General features: G+C 43.1%; 1 protein-coding gene and 1 pseudogene across 1 annotated transcript in view; both read left to right on the top strand.

Annotated features, from left to right (window-relative positions):
* Window positions 1-19,235, top strand: part of FZR1 (fizzy and cell division cycle 20 related 1) — a 119,393-nt gene that overhangs the window by 59,980 nt on the left and 40,178 nt on the right. Inside the window, exons 6-7 of the mRNA XM_077475825.1 lie at window positions 1,125-1,207; window positions 5,075-5,258. Coding sequence (XP_077331951.1) covers window positions 1,125-1,207; window positions 5,075-5,258 — 267 coding nt within the window. The remainder of the gene's footprint in view (window positions 1-1,124; window positions 1,208-5,074; window positions 5,259-19,235) is intronic.
* Window positions 10,912-11,030, top strand: LOC143979576 (5S ribosomal RNA; annotated as a pseudogene).

Raw genomic sequence — 19,235 nt, 5'->3', positions numbered from 1 at the left:
CGTGTATGTGGCCCCACCCTTTCTTAAGCGGCCCAATCGTTGGCCGGATAGCTGCTGGGCCCCGCCCACCTCCGATATTATGCTGAATTTGTCGGCTCATCTCTCCATAGAGTTATATCGGGGCTGTAGAGCGCATTCAGTTTCAGTTACACTATCGGCTGTGAAACCTGCCAGTGCCATCTGCCATTGCCAATTAGTGCCAATCCGTGCCTGTCAGTGCCAATCCGTGCCTGCCGGTTCCAGTGCCACCTGCCAATTTTTTTTTTTAAATCGGCATCGTATATCGGCCATCGGCCGCCCCGATTCTAAATGTCGGCATCAGCCAGAGAAAATCCCAGATCGGTCGACCTCTATTGGGTACCATTGAAAACAATGTGGTTTTAAATTGTCATGTGATTCTGTGCGACTCAAGTTATATCTGAAATCGCATTAATGTGAACGGTGCCTAGAGGAACTTGTTATCAGAGACACACAGAACAGGGCTCAGGAGAAAGCATGCACATGTGCCTCCATAGCAAGGGACTTGCTATGGAGGCTCTCGATGGGGCTGGGGGGGGAGATCCCAGAGCACCAGCAGGGGACCTGTGAGGAAGAGGACAGGGGCTGCTCTGTTCAAAGCCTTTACACAGAGCAGGTAAGTATGACATGTTTGTTCTTTTAAACTAAAACAACCTGATCATTTACTGTTTAAGTATCTCTATTCTCTATACCCAGTCACTAAAATCTCATACAAGTTTTAACACACGTTTAAATTCTAAAGTTATTTTCAATATATGTTTTAGTCTCACGTTTTTATTAATACAATACCTGGTAATCCTTTCATGAACGTCCTTCTTTAGGCACTTCCTGTTATAAGGTGACAACGCTGTGCCTCACAATTGCACAGGTGTTATTCTGTTACAGGGGATTATGGAGATTACAATTAGTTGTTTGTGACAGGCATTGTCTACTGCTGACACCAGAGAGATGCCATTTAGCCATCACTGAAGTGCATTCATGGTGGAGCGCTCCGGGGGATCAGTAGCACTGAGATGCAACAAAAGATGCCAGTAGTATAATGCATAGTACATACACAAAACTAAAGTGTACATCTACTTTAAGCTTAATTTTTTTTTTTTTTTCAGTATTCCTTAAGTTCCAAGAGATCAAGTCCTGATGATGGAAATGATGTGTCTCCTTATTCTTTGTCGCCTGTAAGCAACAAAAGGTGTGTGGTAATTTCAGAGATTCTTATACCCGTTTTACTAGTTTTCTTTTGGGAACCTATCCATTGTTTATTATCCATATGAAGTATGTTAACGTTCCTACACAAATTGTCTTTAGAAAATATCTTTGTATGGCTGACTTAAAGAGGAAGTTAACGTGCTCTGCTGACATTTACCAATAGGTAAGCTTACCTGTAGGTAGTGTAAATATCTCCTAAACATGTACCATATACCATTTGCATACCACGTAGTCGGTGTCATCAATGACACATGCGTTCAGAAGTAAGGGCCACAGGTGCTTTTGCGTCTGAACCCTGTCCTGTGAACGACCGCTCCCGTGTGCATGTGACATCATCACGTTGCTGGCCAGTCACAGAGCACGAGCCTGCGAAACCCAGAAGTAAGCCAAATGGAAGCGGCTGCAGCACTGAAATTGTGCTGGAACAGCTTGGTTTTTAAGGCAAGTTTCACATAATATGCTAGTATGTGATGCGTTCTCGCACATTATGGCTTTACCTTGCAGGAAGAAGAAAAAACATCCAGCATTATAAAACTCCTTTAAATGCTACATTCACCTCCTGAATGTGTTACACCCGTGTTAGGGTGTAACATGTTAAGCTTGCACCCCCATCCCACCCCTGTGAAAGTGGGTGGGGGATCCTCTCCCCGCACCTGCTGTCAGTTTGACAATCTCTCAGCTGTGCGGGGCTCTGCCCACACGATTGTGTCATTCATTCAGTCTACTGCCTTTGCTGCTGACGGCTTGTAATTCTCGAACTATGAGGGTGTTGGTTGAGCGCACTCGTAGTTCACTGATCTTCCTGTTCTCAAGTAACTACCTGCTCATATCAGAGGTACAGTCAGACCACTCTCCTGAGAGAGCCTGGCTTTGTACCCACGATCTGCTGATAGCGGGTGCAGTGCCGGCTCCTTAGACAAAAAAATAATTGCAAATTGTTTTACCTGCAAAAAAATTTTTACATTTTATCTTTATTTTTTAGGGGAACGTGTCCTTTAAGTTGGCTGTATTCCCACCTAGCTGTTTTTGCTTGATTTTGTTTTACTTTAAAGTCAATAGAAAAAATGTATGCTTCATTGTGAATCATTGCACAAGTCGATGCATCACAATGCGCTTTAAGGTGCATTAAGACCAGGTTCTCACACACCACACCGATCGCGTGTGAGGCGATTGCGGTAACCTCTTGTTACCGCTTACAGTGTACATGAAGTAACTGATCAATTCAATCTATTGTTATTATTATCAGTCATGTATTACTTTGTCTAATCCCTATAGTCTAGCTATCAATCAATACGCCAAGCACATGTTATTGTTAATATCACAATGCTACCATCCTTGGCTATGAAATCAATACACGGTCTAAGATCAATCAAATCTCATTTATTTCCCAAGGAAATAAGAAAACGTGCATCAAGTATCAGTAGAAGTTACAATAATACATAGCATACAATCACAGTGCAATATAAGCCTTATACTTATCGATCCTCGTGACTGGGTCTCCTGATGGAATAAAGAGGGACAGAGGGAGACCTCATGGTTGCAAACCTTTTTGTTAAACATACCTCAGCCATACCACACCCCATAGCCCATCCTACTCTTTTCCGTAGACCAATCAGCGTCTCTGGGGCGTCTCCTCCCCCAGGCTAACAGTCCTGCCATACTTGGCCTCTGGGGGGCAGTGTTTGCCCATGAATTGCAACTGCTCCGACTGGATTGCAATCTTGTGGCTTGATCTCGGACGCCCCACCAGCTGTCCTTTGTTCTTGCAGACAAGCCGGCGCCATACTATCTTTGAAGTCAGTACATTCCAGGTGGGCTGAATAGAACTCATTCTGCTATTCAAATTGTGTCACATTCCTTGCTTTTAAACATGTGAAACTGCCTGGCATCAATATGGCTGAGTTCGGCTGTACAAACAGCTGTGTAGATGTATAATAATAATTCCTGTCTGATTCCAACAGTACACCAATCACACTGACATTCTGACACATTTACAGAATGCATGGTTGGCAATTCATTTGGTAATAATTGCAACATTTTTTTTTAAATGCCAATGACAACTGCAAAGAGGGAGCGAGAGCCACATGTGGCCAAAATTATACCGGTATGGCATGCCTATCGGTTCACTAAGTTCACTTTAAACGACAGCAGTGCAAATTTTATGTTATTGGTAAAATGCTTTCGTACATCATTTTTGTTTTTTAGATGTTCAGACTTCTGACTTTACTTACACTGACACATTATTTTCTACAATTATTGTCCAACGTTTTTTTAAAGTGGTTTAAAGGCAGGTTCTTTAACTGTATGCAGCTTCCCCCCCCCCCCCCAAAAAAAATAAAAAATACTTACCTGATCATAATTCAGCGATGTGCACAAGAGCTGAGGCTCTCTCCGCATTCTCGCTGCTCATTGGTTCCCAGTGTGATTGGTGTACACCAATCACACTGATCCCCCCCCCCCCCCCCCAAATTAAGAGGACCTGTCATCACCCATCAGAGTACCTGTCACAGTCCATATGAGTACCCAAGTACCTGTCACCAGGACATCAGAGTACCTATTTGCAGCCCATGCCTCACAGAATATATGTTGGGGTGTTTGCTTTCCAAAATTAGGTAATTTTGTGGCTAATTCCACTGTCCTGGTGCTCCAGGACCTTTAAGTGTGATAGGTAGGAATGAAATGAGATGTGTAATTTATCCTCCTAGAATGCCTGGCCAGGCTGTGTAAAAGTCTCACACGTGGCATTGCCATACTCTGGAAGAGTAGCAGAATGTATTTTGGGGTGTAATTTTTTTCTATATACATGCTATGTGTTAGAAATATCTTATAAATGGACAACTTTGTGTGGGAAAAAGTCAACCCCCCCCCCCCCCCCCCCACATTTTCTAAAAACTTCTGGAAAAAAATGAACCGTTCAAAGGACTCGTTATGACTCATAGATTATACGATGTGGTGTTTGCTTTTCATTTTGTGGGCAATTCCATTGCACCTTCAAAAGTGTAATAGGTGGTTGAGAAATGAGATATGTCATTTATGCTCATAGAATACCTGAAGGCGCTACTTCAATGTTGGGCCTTTGTATGTGGCCAGGCGTGTAAAAGTCTCACATGTGGTATCGCCGTACTCGGGAAGAGTAGCAGAATGTATTTTGGGGTGTAATTTGTTGTATGCCTATGCTGTGTGTGAGAAACCTGATAATATGACTATTTTGAAAAATAAAAAAAGTCATTTTGCAAAGACTTTAGAAACAACTTAATACCTTGGGATGTCTACTTTGTAAAAAGGGGTCATTTGGGGGGTATTTGTACTTTACTGACTTATTAGTGTCTCAAGAAATGAGATTCACCTGATGTACTGAAGGCCTGATCAGATGTGATCAGTTTTCAGAGATTGGCACCATAGTTTGTAGACTCTGTAACTTTCTCAAAGACCAAATAATATACACGAATTTTGGTTATTTTTTTTACCAAAGATATGTAGCAGTATAAATTTTGGCCAAAATTTATGATGAAAAATTACTAATTAGCAAAATTTTATGATGTAAACAAAAGGGCATTTTTTTCACAAAATTTACGTTTTATTTATAGCACAAAAAAAAAAAAAGTGATTAAATACCACCAAAGCTCTATTTGTGTGAAGAAAAAGGATGCAAGTTTCATATGGGTACAGTGTTGCATGACTGAGTAATTTTCATTCAAACTCTGAGTGCGCTGAAAGCTGAAAATTGGTCTGGACGGGAAGGGGGTGTTAAGTGCACTGTATTGAGGTGGTTAAAGTGATTATTATAACATTTTTTTTAGTATTGATTCAGCTCATTGTTGCTTAAGATTTTTCGTTTTTTGTCTTGAAGTCAAAAGCTTTTGCGTTCTCCACGAAAGCCTACCCGCAAGATTTCCAAAATTCCATTCAAGGTGCTTGATGCCCCTGAACTGCAGGATGATTTCTACCTCAATCTAGTTGACTGGTCATCTCTTAATGTCTTAAGTGTAGGACTGGGAACCTGTGTGTATCTGTGGAGTGCATGCACTAGCCAAGTAAGTAGTAACATTTACATGTGCATTTGTTTATCTAATACTGCTTAAAACGTATATTTCTTTCTCAACCATTGAGAGAAACATCCATAGTCTGGTTATAAGTCTGCCTATGGGAGGTTTTTGTCTCTGGGAAAAATTTGTAAGCTAGCCCTTGTTTAACCCCCATTGTACCCAACATGCCTCAGTTTTTTTGTTAGCCTCCCAGGAGGAGCTCTTCTGAAAATAGTATATTCTTTGCTATCCTTCTCACTTCATGTCACAAACCCCCCCCCCCCCCCCCCAATGACTCATCATTTTTTGCTACTCAGCTGATCTCTACATGGCAGCAATTTTGGATTGGATTTTCCTTAGCAATAACTGTGGAAGCTCTACCCAAGCCCCCCCTGGAGTAGGCTAGCCTGGAATGTGACATTTGGGCACGGGGAGCGGCATTGCAGCATTTTACAGACCTTTGTGTATTGGGTAGCTGCAGAACTCCCCGAACCTGCATCCGAAGACTTGGTGAGAGAAGCGTGTTGATCTGAAGCACTTTCAGTTACGGCACTATTCACATTTGGGCTTTGCTTCCAGTTTCCTTTTACCACCGGTTTTACTGTGATAAGGGTTTAGGCATAAGGATCAGTCCATGATCTCATCTGCTGTGTTTAGTGCTGTTTTCCTGCACATCGAGTCATTAACAGTTGTGTCTCATATAGAACATTAATGTGTCTATAAATGCTTAGGGCGCTCTGGCTACCTGCCCTAGGATGCTGCTGTGTCCAAAGGATCATCTAATTTGTTTAATTTTCGAGGGAAAGTTGTCTCTCTGAACCTGCTCTTGACATTGTCATTCGCAATGCCATGGGCGGCTGGAGTGTGCCTCAACTTCAACAGTAAGTACAAGTAGGCATTCAGAGCCTGCCTCTCACTCAGGCCATAGGGCTCAAAGCCAGAGGCTAGTTAATTTAATCCCATTATGTGCATTTGTGTGCGCCTGTAGCTCACAGGATAAACTATTGTCTTTCAACGCCTTCAGCTGCTGCTTGCTATTTTCCTGGCATATTTCCCAAGTCTGCCTGAGTTCTCTGCAGACTGGGACCCCTTGTCCCTTGTCCCTATACCCCGTGTGCAGTTATACTCCAGTTTTCAGGAAAATGCCTTTTCTTATCGTACATCACGGGAAATTGAGCCATAGTAGTTACTCTGTGGGTTAGAGGCCACCTTCAGGTGATGGACACTGGTACGCCCTAAGATAAAAAGTGTACTCCCTATATAACCTCTCCCACTACTGGGAGTATCTCAGTTTTTTCGCCAGTGTCTAAGGTGTTGATCACGAGGAAAAATGCGATGCGCTCCTCTGGTGCAATCCTTGCTGGGGCTAGCCATGCAGCCAGATCCATTCAAAGTGTCTTTTAGGCCGAATTGAATGGTACCCGGGCCTCGTGTCCGAAGAAACTAGGTCTTGCCTGTAAACGCTTCTCTTTTTAGAGAGCTGGACCCCGGGATCCAGTACTTTTGGTAGTAAGGCTTAAAGTTTTACTGGTGTTGGTGCTATTACAGGTCCAGGATTGTGGGTTTCCCCAAGGATCCCCAGCTCCTGAAGGTTTAACTGAACCCACCGTGAAGGGTGAAGATTGGGTCTGATGGTTTTACCACAGAAAACCCTGCAGCGGGAAAGGTAAGTGGATTTTTTCTAATACATTTTTGAATTTTCTTATAAATGTCTCCTTTGTTAGTAAATGTTGTCATTCTTATGTGTCACCACTGGAGGCTGTATAGAGCACACACCTTATCATGCCTCCTCAGAGAGCTCACGTTGTGTCCGGAAAAACAAGCAAGTTCCCTTACCTCCAGCCAGCAGCAGACCTCCGGTAAGTCTGAGGGGGTTTTCCTCTCCACCAGATGCCCCCAACCTGTGCCATTTGCTACCCCTCTTCAAGACGAAGAAGCACAAAAAATAACCTACCGGCATACTGCACTACTCAGCGGCTTCCAGGCTCTCCTCGCCATTTTCTCCCCTCTGTAAGATCCCGTAGGATCAGAGGCCCGCACTTGTACGGGAAAACTTTTTTTCAAAGGGCCCCCCCCAGGGCTTAGCACAGCGTTGGCATCCTTCAATGCCCAGCACAGGAAAAAGTGTTTTTAAAAAAGCACTAGTGTTATTGCTGAAAGCTGCAGAGGGACACAAGGGCATAGAGGAGCATGTAAGAGGTCTGTGACACAAGCATTCTTTCTGAACACATTTACTATTGCATCAAGCTGAGCGTTAATAGCAGCAGCGGTGGTGGCTGACTATTGCTAAAGCAGTGGATGCGATTTCTTCTGGTAGTACCTCTGCTTTGTGCATCAGGCTATATTCAGAAGGGGGGTTGAAACGCCCCCAAAAAAGGAGCTAAAAGGGTCTCCCTCAAGCTTTGGAAAGCCTACTCTTCAAATGGTATTCTCCCCTGAGAGGGAATGGCTGGTCAGAGTGAGCATCGGGGCCATGAAATGTTTGCAACTGTTTTTAACACTGCAGCCCCTGTTCTTTACTTTTTACTTTACCAGTGTGGTCAAGAGCCTTAGACTGAGGAACTAGGGGCAGGAGAAGACTATACCCTCTGGGGACCATGGTGAGGCTGATGACTCTTCTGAGGTGTGAATTGCGAGAGGGTCAGCTGTCACAATTTCTTGCTGAATGATCCGCTCCACATTTATGTACCATTGTGTTGGGTTCGTTAAAGCCTCCTCAAGCTGTACATGCTTTTTATTCTGTCCATTCATTGTTGGGAAAACATTTTTGCATCTGGAGGATCACCCAGATAAGCATTATTCCATTCTAAAAAGTTTTTCACACTTTATCCTATGGTAGAGAAAATTCACTAAGCGGTGTATACCAGCAGTTAACACTACTATAGCCTTTGTGAGTAAGTGTGACTTGTCTGGCAGACAATACTAAAATACTTAGGGATCTAATGGATAAAAGGTTGGAATTCCTATTAAAAAACAAACAAAACCCCTTTTCTCTGGCAGGTTGAGTGTCTCAGCCTGTGCGGACAGTAGTTGGTTAATCATTGAGAAACCAATTTTAACAGGTGTTTAAGGTTATCCTGCTCAGCAGGTCCAGGAGGCAGCTTTATGTTTGCAATAATTGCTATGACAGATTGTGCCTTCGCTAAGCGTCATGCAAAAGGCCTTTGGGTAGTCTTCCCTTTTGCGGTAAGACCGCTATCTGGGAATATTTTGGATATGTGCAAAGAATTTCTAGCAAAGTTCCTTCTTTTGTGCCTGGGGCATCAGCCTCCAGGCAGTCACGACGGTCTCCACCGTCAGGTTCAAAGGGAAATCCTCAGGGTTTACCCCCAGGAACAAAAGAGGTCTTGAGGGAGGAAGCCTACAAGTTACTGTAGCCTCCTTTATGAAGAGGTGCCCCCCGCTTGCTCAATAGGGAGAATTCTTCTACAGTTCTCAGAGATCTGGTAGAGGGAATGGAGGACTCCCTCAATAGCTCCAACGTACAAACTAGAGTCCCAAGAGTTTGCGTCTCCTCATTTTCTCAGATCAAACGTTCCTAACAATCCAGAGAAAAAAAAATCTCTCTAGGATTTAAAAGGAAAAGGGGTCTATCTAGCATATAAATCCCAACAAATGTCATCCCAACAAATGTCAAGAACAAAAAAGAGAACATTTCCCAGGGACTATACAGGTGGGGGTCTGAATAGATGCAGCAAGTACAACGGTAGTACAAAAGTAATACATTTTATTAGAATAGTATACAAATAGACACATTAAAAACAATATACTACACAATTCATACAGATAAATCCTATAGATCTTGATATGGAGGGCTCTAGAGTATGAGACCACAATTAAACATGATACATGGAATACCCAACATGTTTTGGAACTTTGTTCATTTGTATAGTTCTTTCTTCAAGGTTTTTTTTTTTTTGATAAACTGTATGCTTTATTATAAAAATACAGAAGTATCACTTAGTCATTATCACAAATGTGAGGCAAATGCATAGTGTGAGGGCAGCATTGTATATAGTAAATATTGAACAACAGCAAAAAAAAAAACACCGCAAAAAAAACACTTACAGTATAGCCAAATTACTTTATAAACTCTGCATCGCAGGCGAATGTTTAGATAACCAAGATACAATAGGTATCACTCCATCAGTCCGGTCTCCACCATTATTGCTGAAGAATAAGTGAAAAAATTTATATAGATTGCAGGATACTCTGATGCATACAACTAAAAAGCAACAGAGAAAACAAAAAAAAAAATGTATTATTGAACATGGGGCCACGCAGGTGCAGTAGGTCAAGGAGTGCTCGAGAAGCATAAATAAATGAGAGGGACGGGAGTTCCAGAGCGATACATTATATAATATAGCATCAAACTCTGAAAAAGAATGCCTAAGAGTGTAGTGAGATATATGCTCTAAAAGTATGGTATTCATGGCAATAAATGAATGTAGATAATGCCACATCTCCAGGCTATAATCTTATAACGATACATGTATGATTTATCTAATAATTGACTGCAGATAAAGCAGTTTAGTAAAGCAAGTAAAGGATGTGACTAATAAAAGATAAAAGTACAAGTATCAGAGCAGAAAAAAAAACGCACTTGCTTATCCTGGTAGCATTCAGAAGCATTCAGTCTGGTTTTGATACAGTCTGGGCATGCAGCAACTGCATGCTAATCGATGTCAGGTTTATATAGCGATTCAACCAGGTGTGTAATGACAGCCTGCCCCTGGAGGGGGCAGGTATAGATGCTGAATGGTTGTGCAACGTGAGCCTTACCACTCCCCCTACTCTAAACTCCGCCGACAACTGTCAGCAGAGACTATGTATGTGGGGTTAACTGTTTCCCCGGTGGAGCGGCGTCTGTTGTCGCTGCGCCATCCGACGCAGCGACGTCTGAGCGCCGCCGACGCGAGGAGGCGGACGGGAATAGGCGTGAGGCCGAACGGTGATGTTGCATGCGCGAGGAAGGCAACCCACCACGCACACGCAACCGCCAGCAATGAGTAAACATAAGCGGTGGGAAGCGCGTGCGAGAGAGAACGCATTGCACGTGCGCATCAGCCAAACAGGTCCCACAACTACCACCTGACCAAAAAAAATGGCCCCAAGACTAAAAGAAAATGTCAAGGAAAAATGTCGAAAATCTTCTTTTTCAGTGTGTAGCCCTGCTTTCCGATATAGCTGCTACACCTCGAGTACAAGGTTCTGGCTCCTTTTTCTAGCCAGATTGAGGGCCCAGGGTATAACGATTAATGGTTTGCCTAGTCTATCTGTTCTTGTTAGGCCAGTCGGTAGCCCGCTTAGACCAAAGGTATGGTCACCACATTCGACTACCTGGAATATCTAGGTCGGATTCTCAACCTAGGAGGAATAATCTTTAAAACATGAAGAAAATACTTGGGTTTGATCATAGGTATATCCAGAAAAGGGTATTTGTACCCCAGGCTAAGATCAGCACCATAAATGTCTGATTAGGTAGTTGACCCAAGATTTTTCTTCTCCTAGTCAACTTTGCGTGAGGTTGTCAGGAAAGATGGTGGCTTCATTCGAGGCCGTTCTTTATGCTCAGTCTCATTCTAGACTGCTGCAAAGCAGTATCCTATTGGCTTGAAACAGAGAATTCAAGCTCTTTATTCCCAATGTGTCTGAATCCAAAGCCTACGGCCACATCAACCTGATAGCGCTCAATTTCGTCCAATCTTGCAGGCTAAGCAGGGTTGGGCCTGGTTAGTACCCGGATGAAAGACCACCTGGAAATACCAGGTGCTGTAGGCGCCGAAGCTTCAGTTTATGGTTAACATCCAAAAATCTGCAATGGTGAAAATCCTTCTTTCGGTTACCTGGGAAAAGGGAATCGACCTATGCCAACCTTTTTTTTGCTTAGATTGGGGGACAGTCCTGAAAGAGGCAGCTGTCCAGGAGAAGTGGCCTAGATCAGAAATGGCCTTGGCCATTAACATTTTAAAAATTCAGGCAGAAGACTTGGTTCTGAGGCCCAAACGTTCAGTTTAAGGTATTGTCCTGCTAGGAGTCAATCCGTTTATGCCACAGCAATGGCGTATATTAACCACCAAGGGGGCACAAGAAGTTGTGCGGCCCAGAGAAAGGTGAAGCTTCACCTATCTTGGGAAGAAAACAATGTACTTTGCCTATTGGCAGTTTTCATTCTAGGAATAGAAATTTGATAGGCGGACTACTTGAGTCGCCAGCAGTTTTTTCCTGGGAGAATGGGTCCTTCACCCTGATATCTTCCTGTCAATATGTCAAGGATGAGGAATCCCAGGCATAAATCTGTTTGCGTCCCTCCTATTCAGCCTGCATCCACAACTTCTTCACAGGATCATGCAGGAAGGGAAGTGTCAGGGCTGGCTTAGCCCTTCCTTCTCTGGGCTGGCTGCTCAGCTGTCGGCTAATTGCCAGCTCTCATCTCTCTCCACAATTACCAGCTGTTCCTGATCATGCTCGTCTGACCTGCCTACTTAAAGCTGTCCAGCTCACATCACCTCTGCCTTCACCTTGGTCACATCACAAGAAACCATCTCCTGTGGTTCTAATTTAAGACTGGCTTGCTGACATCCCTTCTGGCTCCTTATCCTGCTTGCTGTTGCTCTACTTGGATCCCTGACTCTGGCCTGGCTGAATACCCGATCTGGTTATTGAACTCTGGCCTGGCTGACTACTCTATCCGGTTACTGGACTCTGGCTATGCTTTGACTACGCTTTTTCTATTTACCTTTTTTATTTTCATTTAATAAACAAGTGTGATTTAATTGTACTGCTGTCTCGGTCTGATTCATGGTTTCTTACAGGAAGTCATTGATTCTTGTAACCCCAGCGGGGTCCAGGAAATCTTGGTATGCAGAGATGGCAGTAGGGAACCCATGGACCCTACCTTCGCCACCAGACCTTCACTCGCAGTTTCCAAAGTTCCATCCTACTTTACAATCAATTTAACAGTCTGGATATTGAGGGCCACGCTCTGAAGAAGCATTGGCTATCTGGTTCAGTCGTTTTCTACCTTGGTTTATGCAGAGCCCAGCCTCCATGGTGATATATTATGGAGTCTGGAAAACATTTGTCTCCTGGTGTGAAACCAGGAGCCACACCCCAGGAAATAAGTCTAAGTAGAGTCCTTGATTTTTTTTTTTCTGCACATGGGGTGAGAAATAGAGCTGGCCTTGAGTGCTTTCAGGTCTCAGCGTTATCTGTGGTATTTCAATGACCACTTGCTTCGCATTCTTTGGTCTATAACTTTATTCAGGTGGTAACTCGTCTTAATCTCCAGGTAAGTAACCCCTCAACCCTTGGGACTTGAATTTAGTTTTGTCGTCACTTGGGCCAATACGACATAGTTTCCTTGTCAAAAAAGACCAAGGGAATATTTTTTTTCTGGTAACCATATCTGCGGCAAGAAGGGTATCGGTATTGGCTGCTCTTTCTTGTAAACAGCCATATTTTTGTTCATAAGGATAAGGTAGTATTGCGTCCTCATCCTAACCTTTTACCAAAGGTAGTATCAGGTTTTTATCTAAACCAGGATATTGTTCTACCATCCTTTTTCCAGAACCCTGTTCTTTGGAAGGAAAATCACTACCTTTTTTTTGATGTGGTGAGAGCAGTCAATGTCTACTTAAAGGCGATTTTGCTCAGATTTGAAAGTCCTAAAGGAGGACAGGCAGCATCAAAATCTACTATTCTTAATGGATTTGACGAGTAATCGTTCAAGCTCATGGTTAGAGGTTGATTCCACCCTCTAAAATCAAAACGTGCTCCTCTAGGGCTATTAGTGCTTCCTGGGCATTGCATCACCAAGCCTCCATGGCTCAAATCTGTAAGGCCGCAACAGGGTCTTCAGTCTATACATTTACCAGCAAGCAATAACAAACACTGCGCTATCCTCAAAATAATAAAAGCTGCTAACACACCACAAGGATATTTAGAAGTGTAACGTGTAAATTCTATACAAAAGTGTAGTGCTAAAACCAGGCATATTATAACATTCTCATAAAGAATACACTCATATATAAAACATATGCATATGTGTATTAAACACTAGTAATGTGAAATAAGAAAAAAACAAACTAAAGAGATACAAAGTCTCTTATAAATCAAAACCACGTGTATAGTGAAAATAACAGGTAAGTGAAAAATAACAGGTGAAAGAAAGTCCAACAAAAAGAAATGCAAAGTCTTTTGTATGTGACAATCCGATCCACATATATGAAGAAAAATCACCGTCCACCTTCTTTACATGTAAAGGTCATGCAGACACCACGTGATATTCCCTTCACCAGACAAGGTGTAGGCTTACCAGATATACTGGATCCTAACGAATATACATTCGAAGGATCACAAAAGCTTGTATAATTGTATGTAGATTTCTCAAGGATAAATTCTCCAAAGGAATTTCAAGTATAACCGTTCCATTCGTGTACTGGGCAGTAGATTATCTCCAACCATACACACCAATTGCAATAGTTGAATACATGTAAAGGGAAATGGGGACCAAATAGCGTAATTCCGTTTTAAAAGGAAATTTAATAAAAAGTAGTAAACTCGCATGTATACAGTAGATCAAGCGCTTTTCAATAAAAACACGACTGCAGTGGAGTCCCGATGCGTTTCGTCCTAGAAGACGTCATCTGGGGTACTACTCCACCGCAGCCCACTTACTTTTATACCTGAACATCCAATTAGGCAAAAAATTCTGTCTGTCCGTGTCACCGCATATTACTTCCGGTTAATCATGGCCGCCGGTGTGCGTTCCACGCCTCGTTATGGTGTTATTCTTAAAGAGCTTAACATAACTAAGTGATACAGTATATTACAAATTGCCTCCTAATTGGTCTAACATATGGCCGACAACTAAATATTTATTATATGAGGAGATGACAGTTAAAAGAACATCGCGCGGAAAGCAATATCCTAAGGACAAAATCGCTTCCGGGTTGTGACTTGGGTCTTATCCAATAACAAGTGCAGATGCAAGCATGGCGCGAACGTCATTGCGCTTGCTCCGACTATCATCCAGCCAATCCGCATTGTGGTCCAGCGTTGCTCGACCGGAAGGGTGCATTTAATCACGGAAGTGACGTGAATACAATCGCGTCACTTCCGGAAAGCAATGGACCGCAATCGAACGTGCGGTGAAACGCACAGCATACAGGAAGTGTTGTGTGAACACACACACGTCACTTCCAGATTTTACAGGGGTCAGACATAACCGGGTGGTTAATAAACCAGGAAAACAGGGCAAGGGAATGGGATGTACCCAACACACATACCACATCCCACAAGAGAAAAAATTACATAAAAAAAACTACATAAAAAAAACAACAAACAATACTATATTGTAGAAAAAGTTTGGTCCAATACCCCAGTGACACCCTAGCAGCATAGGTACCTCATCCCCCAATAATTATATATGTAAAGAGATAAAGAGTAAAGCAGGGGGGATTTTTTTAAACGGTACACATTATAACAATATGATACGTACTAAATTCATAATTTATTAATATACATTAAAAAAAATTAAAGTAATACACAAAAAAATCATACAGACAGTTGTATGCACGTAATTAATTGACTGGAGGAATCCCAATGGTGGATGTTGCTAGAGTGATTGCACTTGTACCCAACATGTTTTGCACTGAGCTTCTTCAGGGGAAACGTGCAACTAACAACAGATTACATATTGGAAAAGAAAAAAAGAAATATTTATATTTAGACTAAACAAGTGAAAATGCCAATGTACAATTCCAATAAATGGAAAAAAAAAAAAAAAAAATATATATATATATATATTTTTTTTTTTTTTTTTTTTTCGATTACATAAATATGTAGATCAATTAAATGTGACGCTTACCCACAGCCACCCAAGAACAAAAGTACTCGGGTTCCACAAGCTGATGGAACAAACTGCACTATACAGGCCAGACACAAGGCCCCCTCGACCTCTCGGAGGACACAGCTGGGGGTAAGTCAGCACTAAAAATGGATAAACGAAATATACTATGAGTGATTAAAAAATGAATTTACTAGCATACAACCCTTAGGCAATTAAGACAATGACCTCATTTATATGGGAAAAAGGGGGACAGGCGCCTCAAACTATTAATTTATATAATATAAAACGATAATATTAAACAGAAAGCTTTATATATGAATTTAATAAGAGTATAAGGTATGAATGAAGATTTGACATAAATCTATGATGTACTAAAGAACAAAAAGGTATATATAGTTTAATACACAATAATTGCCTTGTACCTTTAACGGTGAATATACGGAGAAATGTTATGCCGGTTCTCCCTATCAAGCCAGCTAAGCGAGTTATAAGAGCAAGTTATGGCCAGAGACACACACAGCCTGATACAGCTGAAGAAAACAGGGCTACACTGCCCCAGGGTGATTTCTCTTCCTAAGGACAAACATAAGATTAAAATAAGATCAAAAGGGATTGAAGAATGGATAGAATGTAAATGTAAATGCAATGATACAATGTGTCAGTTACCTAAAGGCTGGAGAGAGAAAAGAGCTCCGTCGTGCCGCCGATGGTATGATCACGCATACTAACGGGGGGAAGGTATTGCGCTGCTTATATGCCCCCCATCCATCAAGCCGGCGTCTGACGCATCGTGCCGCCTATGAGTGCCCACCTGTGCCGCCTATGAGTGCCCACCTGTGCCGCCTATGAGTGCCCACCTGTGCCGCCTATGAGTGCCCACCTGTGCCGCCTATGAGTGCCCACCTGTGCCGCCCATCCGTGCCCACCTGTGCCGCCCATCCGTGCCCACCTGTGCCGCCCATCCGTGCCCACCTGTGCCGCCCATCCGTGCCCATCTCTGCCGCCCATCCATGCCCATCTCTGCCGCCCATCCATGCCCATCTCTGCCGCCCATCCATGCCCATCTCTGCCGCCCATCCGTGCCAGCTATCGGTGCCAATTTGTGCCACCTATCAGTGTCCATCCATGTCGCCTATCAGTGCCACCTCATCAGTGCCACTTCCTTGGTGCCCATCAGTGCCGCCTTATCAGTGCCCATCAGTGTAGTCCCATCAGTGCCCATCAGTGAAGGAGAAAACGTACTTATTTACAAACTTTTGAAACTGAAACAAAAAAAAATCATTTTTTTTTTTTCAAAATTTTCGGTATTTTTTTATTTGTAGCGCAAAAAATAAAAACCGTAGAGGTGATCAAATACCACCAAAAGAAAGCTCTATTTATGGGAAAAAAATGATAATTTCATTTGGGTACAGTGTAGCATGACCGCGCAATTGTCATTCAAATTGCGACAGAGCTGAAAGCTCAAAATTGGTCTGGGCAGGAAGGTGTTTAAGTGCCCTGTATTGAAGTGGTTAAGAATAACACCATAACGAGGCGTGGAACGCACACCGGCGGCCATGATTAACCGGAAGTAATATGCGGTGACACGGACAGACAGAATTTTTTGCCTAATTGGATGTTCAGGTATAAAAGTAAGTGGGCTGCGGTGGAGTAGTACCCCAGATGACGTCTTCTAGGACGAAACGCGTCGGGACTCCACTGCAGTCGTGTTTTTATTGAAAAGTGCTTGATCTACTGTATACATGTGAGTTTATTTCTTTTTATTAAATTTCCTTTTAAAACGAAATTAAGCTATTTGGTCCCTATTTCCCTTTACATGTATTCAACTATTGCAATTGGTGTGTATGGTTGGAGATAATCTACTGCCCAGTACACGAATGGAACGGTTATACTTGAAATTCCTTTGGAGAATTTATCCTTGAGAAATCTACATACAATTATACAAGCGTGTGATCCTTCGAATGTATATTCGTTAGGATCCAGTATATCTGGTAAGCCTACACCTTGTCTGGTGAAGGGAATATCACGTGGTGTCTGCATGACCTTTACATGTAAAGAAGGTGGACGGTGATTTTTCTTCATATATGTGGATCGGATTATCACATACAAAAGACTTTGCATCTCTTTTTGTTGGACTTTCTTTCACCTGTTATTTTTCACTTACCTGTTATTTTCACTATACACGTGGTTTTGATTTATAAGAGACTTTGTATCTCTTTAGTTTTTTTTTTTCTTATTTCACATTACTAGTGTTTAATACACATATGCATATGTTTTATATATGAGTGTATATTATTCTTTATAAGAATGTTATAATATGCCTGGTTTTAGTGCTACACTTTTGTATAGAATATACATTTACCAGATTTTATCAAATAGATGTAAAAGGTCATGAGGATATCGGCTTTGGGCGCAGGGTACTGCAGGCTGCAGTATTAGTCCTCTAGTCTCTCTTGTTGCCCTACCTTTTTGTTGTGTTTCCCTCCCTTCAGTTGGCATTGCTATAGGACATCCCACATAGTAACTAGTAGGGATGAGCTCAGGCGTGTTCGTATGGAACACATGCAGAGCCTGCCAGGAAGTCGGCGCAGCACTGCGCTAATCACAGGCAGTGAGACATTGCCCCAATGTGCGGCTGCAGAGATTAGGAAATGTCTCACTGCCTGTGATTAGCACGGCGCCGACTTCCTGGCGGGCTCTGCACGTGTTCCATGCGAACACGCCTGAGCTCATCCCTAGTAACTAGTATGGCTCTGTGTCCTGTGATGTACAATCAGAAAATAGGTTTTTTAAAACGGCTTTTCTTTGAAGTACATCACGGGACACAGGAGTCCCTCCCTTTTGCTATACACGCGTATTTCTTTGCCACAAAACTGAGATACTCCCAGTAGTGGGAGGGGTTATATAGGGAGTGTACTTTTTTTCTTGGGGTGTGCCACTGTGTCCATCACCTGAAGGTGGCATATAACCCACATAGTAACTACTATGGCTCTGTGTCACGTGATGTACTTCAAAGAAAAGGATTTTACAGGTAAGCTGTAAGAAAATAGGATTTTTCTCGTACATCACGGGACACAGTGTCTCAGGGTCAGTAATTACTGATGGGCTATATAGGGTATCACTTGGTGATTGGATTCTGGCACACCCTATATAACCCCTCCCCTTATTGGACGTACCTTAGTTTTTCTCAGGTGTTGGTCACGAGTAAAGATGTGCTGTGCTGAGCTCCGCTGGCATATTCTCACTGGGGCTAGCCATGCAACCAGATCCATTCAAGGTGTCTTTTCCAGGCCGAATTGGATGGTACAGTCAAGAGCACATAACTTTCATGACTGATCTGTCTGTGTCCACGCTCTACGCTCCTCCAGCCATGCTCCAGGTAGGATGTGGGTAGGGGGGGTTCTTTCCTTCAGGGATTCTCCCCCCATGTCTTAGCAGGCCGGGGTGAGCCTTGGGGAGCGGTAGTATACCGCAGCGTTCGCCGCCATTACGGCAGCTTCACATCCACCGGCCCTTCTCTCTCCTCCGCCCCAGCCTCCCCTCCATGCTTGCCCAGAGATCAGAGCCTCGTCTCTTGAGGGAAAACTATTGTTTAAAAAAATAAATAAATAAATAAAAAAGCAAGGGAGGTGGGGGGGGGGGGGGGGCGGGACATTAATGTGACGTCGGCATGGTTAGACGCCCACATCACTGGCTATAAAGTGCAGACAGGCGCATTTGAGTGTGGGGGACACAGGCATTCCCAGGCAGCATTTACTTAAGCACCAGACTGAGTCATGGTAGCAGCGTCAGTTGCTGAACTACATTGCTCAGCGGTCAGTGCATTTTTGTGGTACCTCTACTTTTTGTTGCATGGCACTATGGGCAAAAGAGGCACAAATACCACGAGAAGTAGGGGCTCAAAGGGACCCCCCTCAGGCTCTGAGGTCCCCCCTCCCCCGCAGCACCTTCCCCTCCTGAAGGACCTGGGGAAGCTGGCCAGGGTGAGCCATTGGGAATCGGGCTGCAACTACTTCTGACACTTCAGTCCCTGTATGCATTGCGCAGGCGTTTTTTTCCTCAACCATAAATGGATTAGAATAAAGATTAGTGGAGATGAGACTCGCTGCGTGAGCGTGCGGTGAACCTCTGGG

The sequence above is a fragment of the Lithobates pipiens genome, unplaced genomic scaffold (assembly GCF_037356315.1).
Source record: "Lithobates pipiens isolate NorthernLeopardFrog02 unplaced genomic scaffold, aLitPip1_a1.2 Scaffold_13, whole genome shotgun sequence".
NCBI classification, from domain to species: Eukaryota; Metazoa; Chordata; class Amphibia; order Anura; family Ranidae; genus Lithobates; species Lithobates pipiens.
This window is presented reverse-complemented; position numbering and strand designations above follow the sequence as displayed.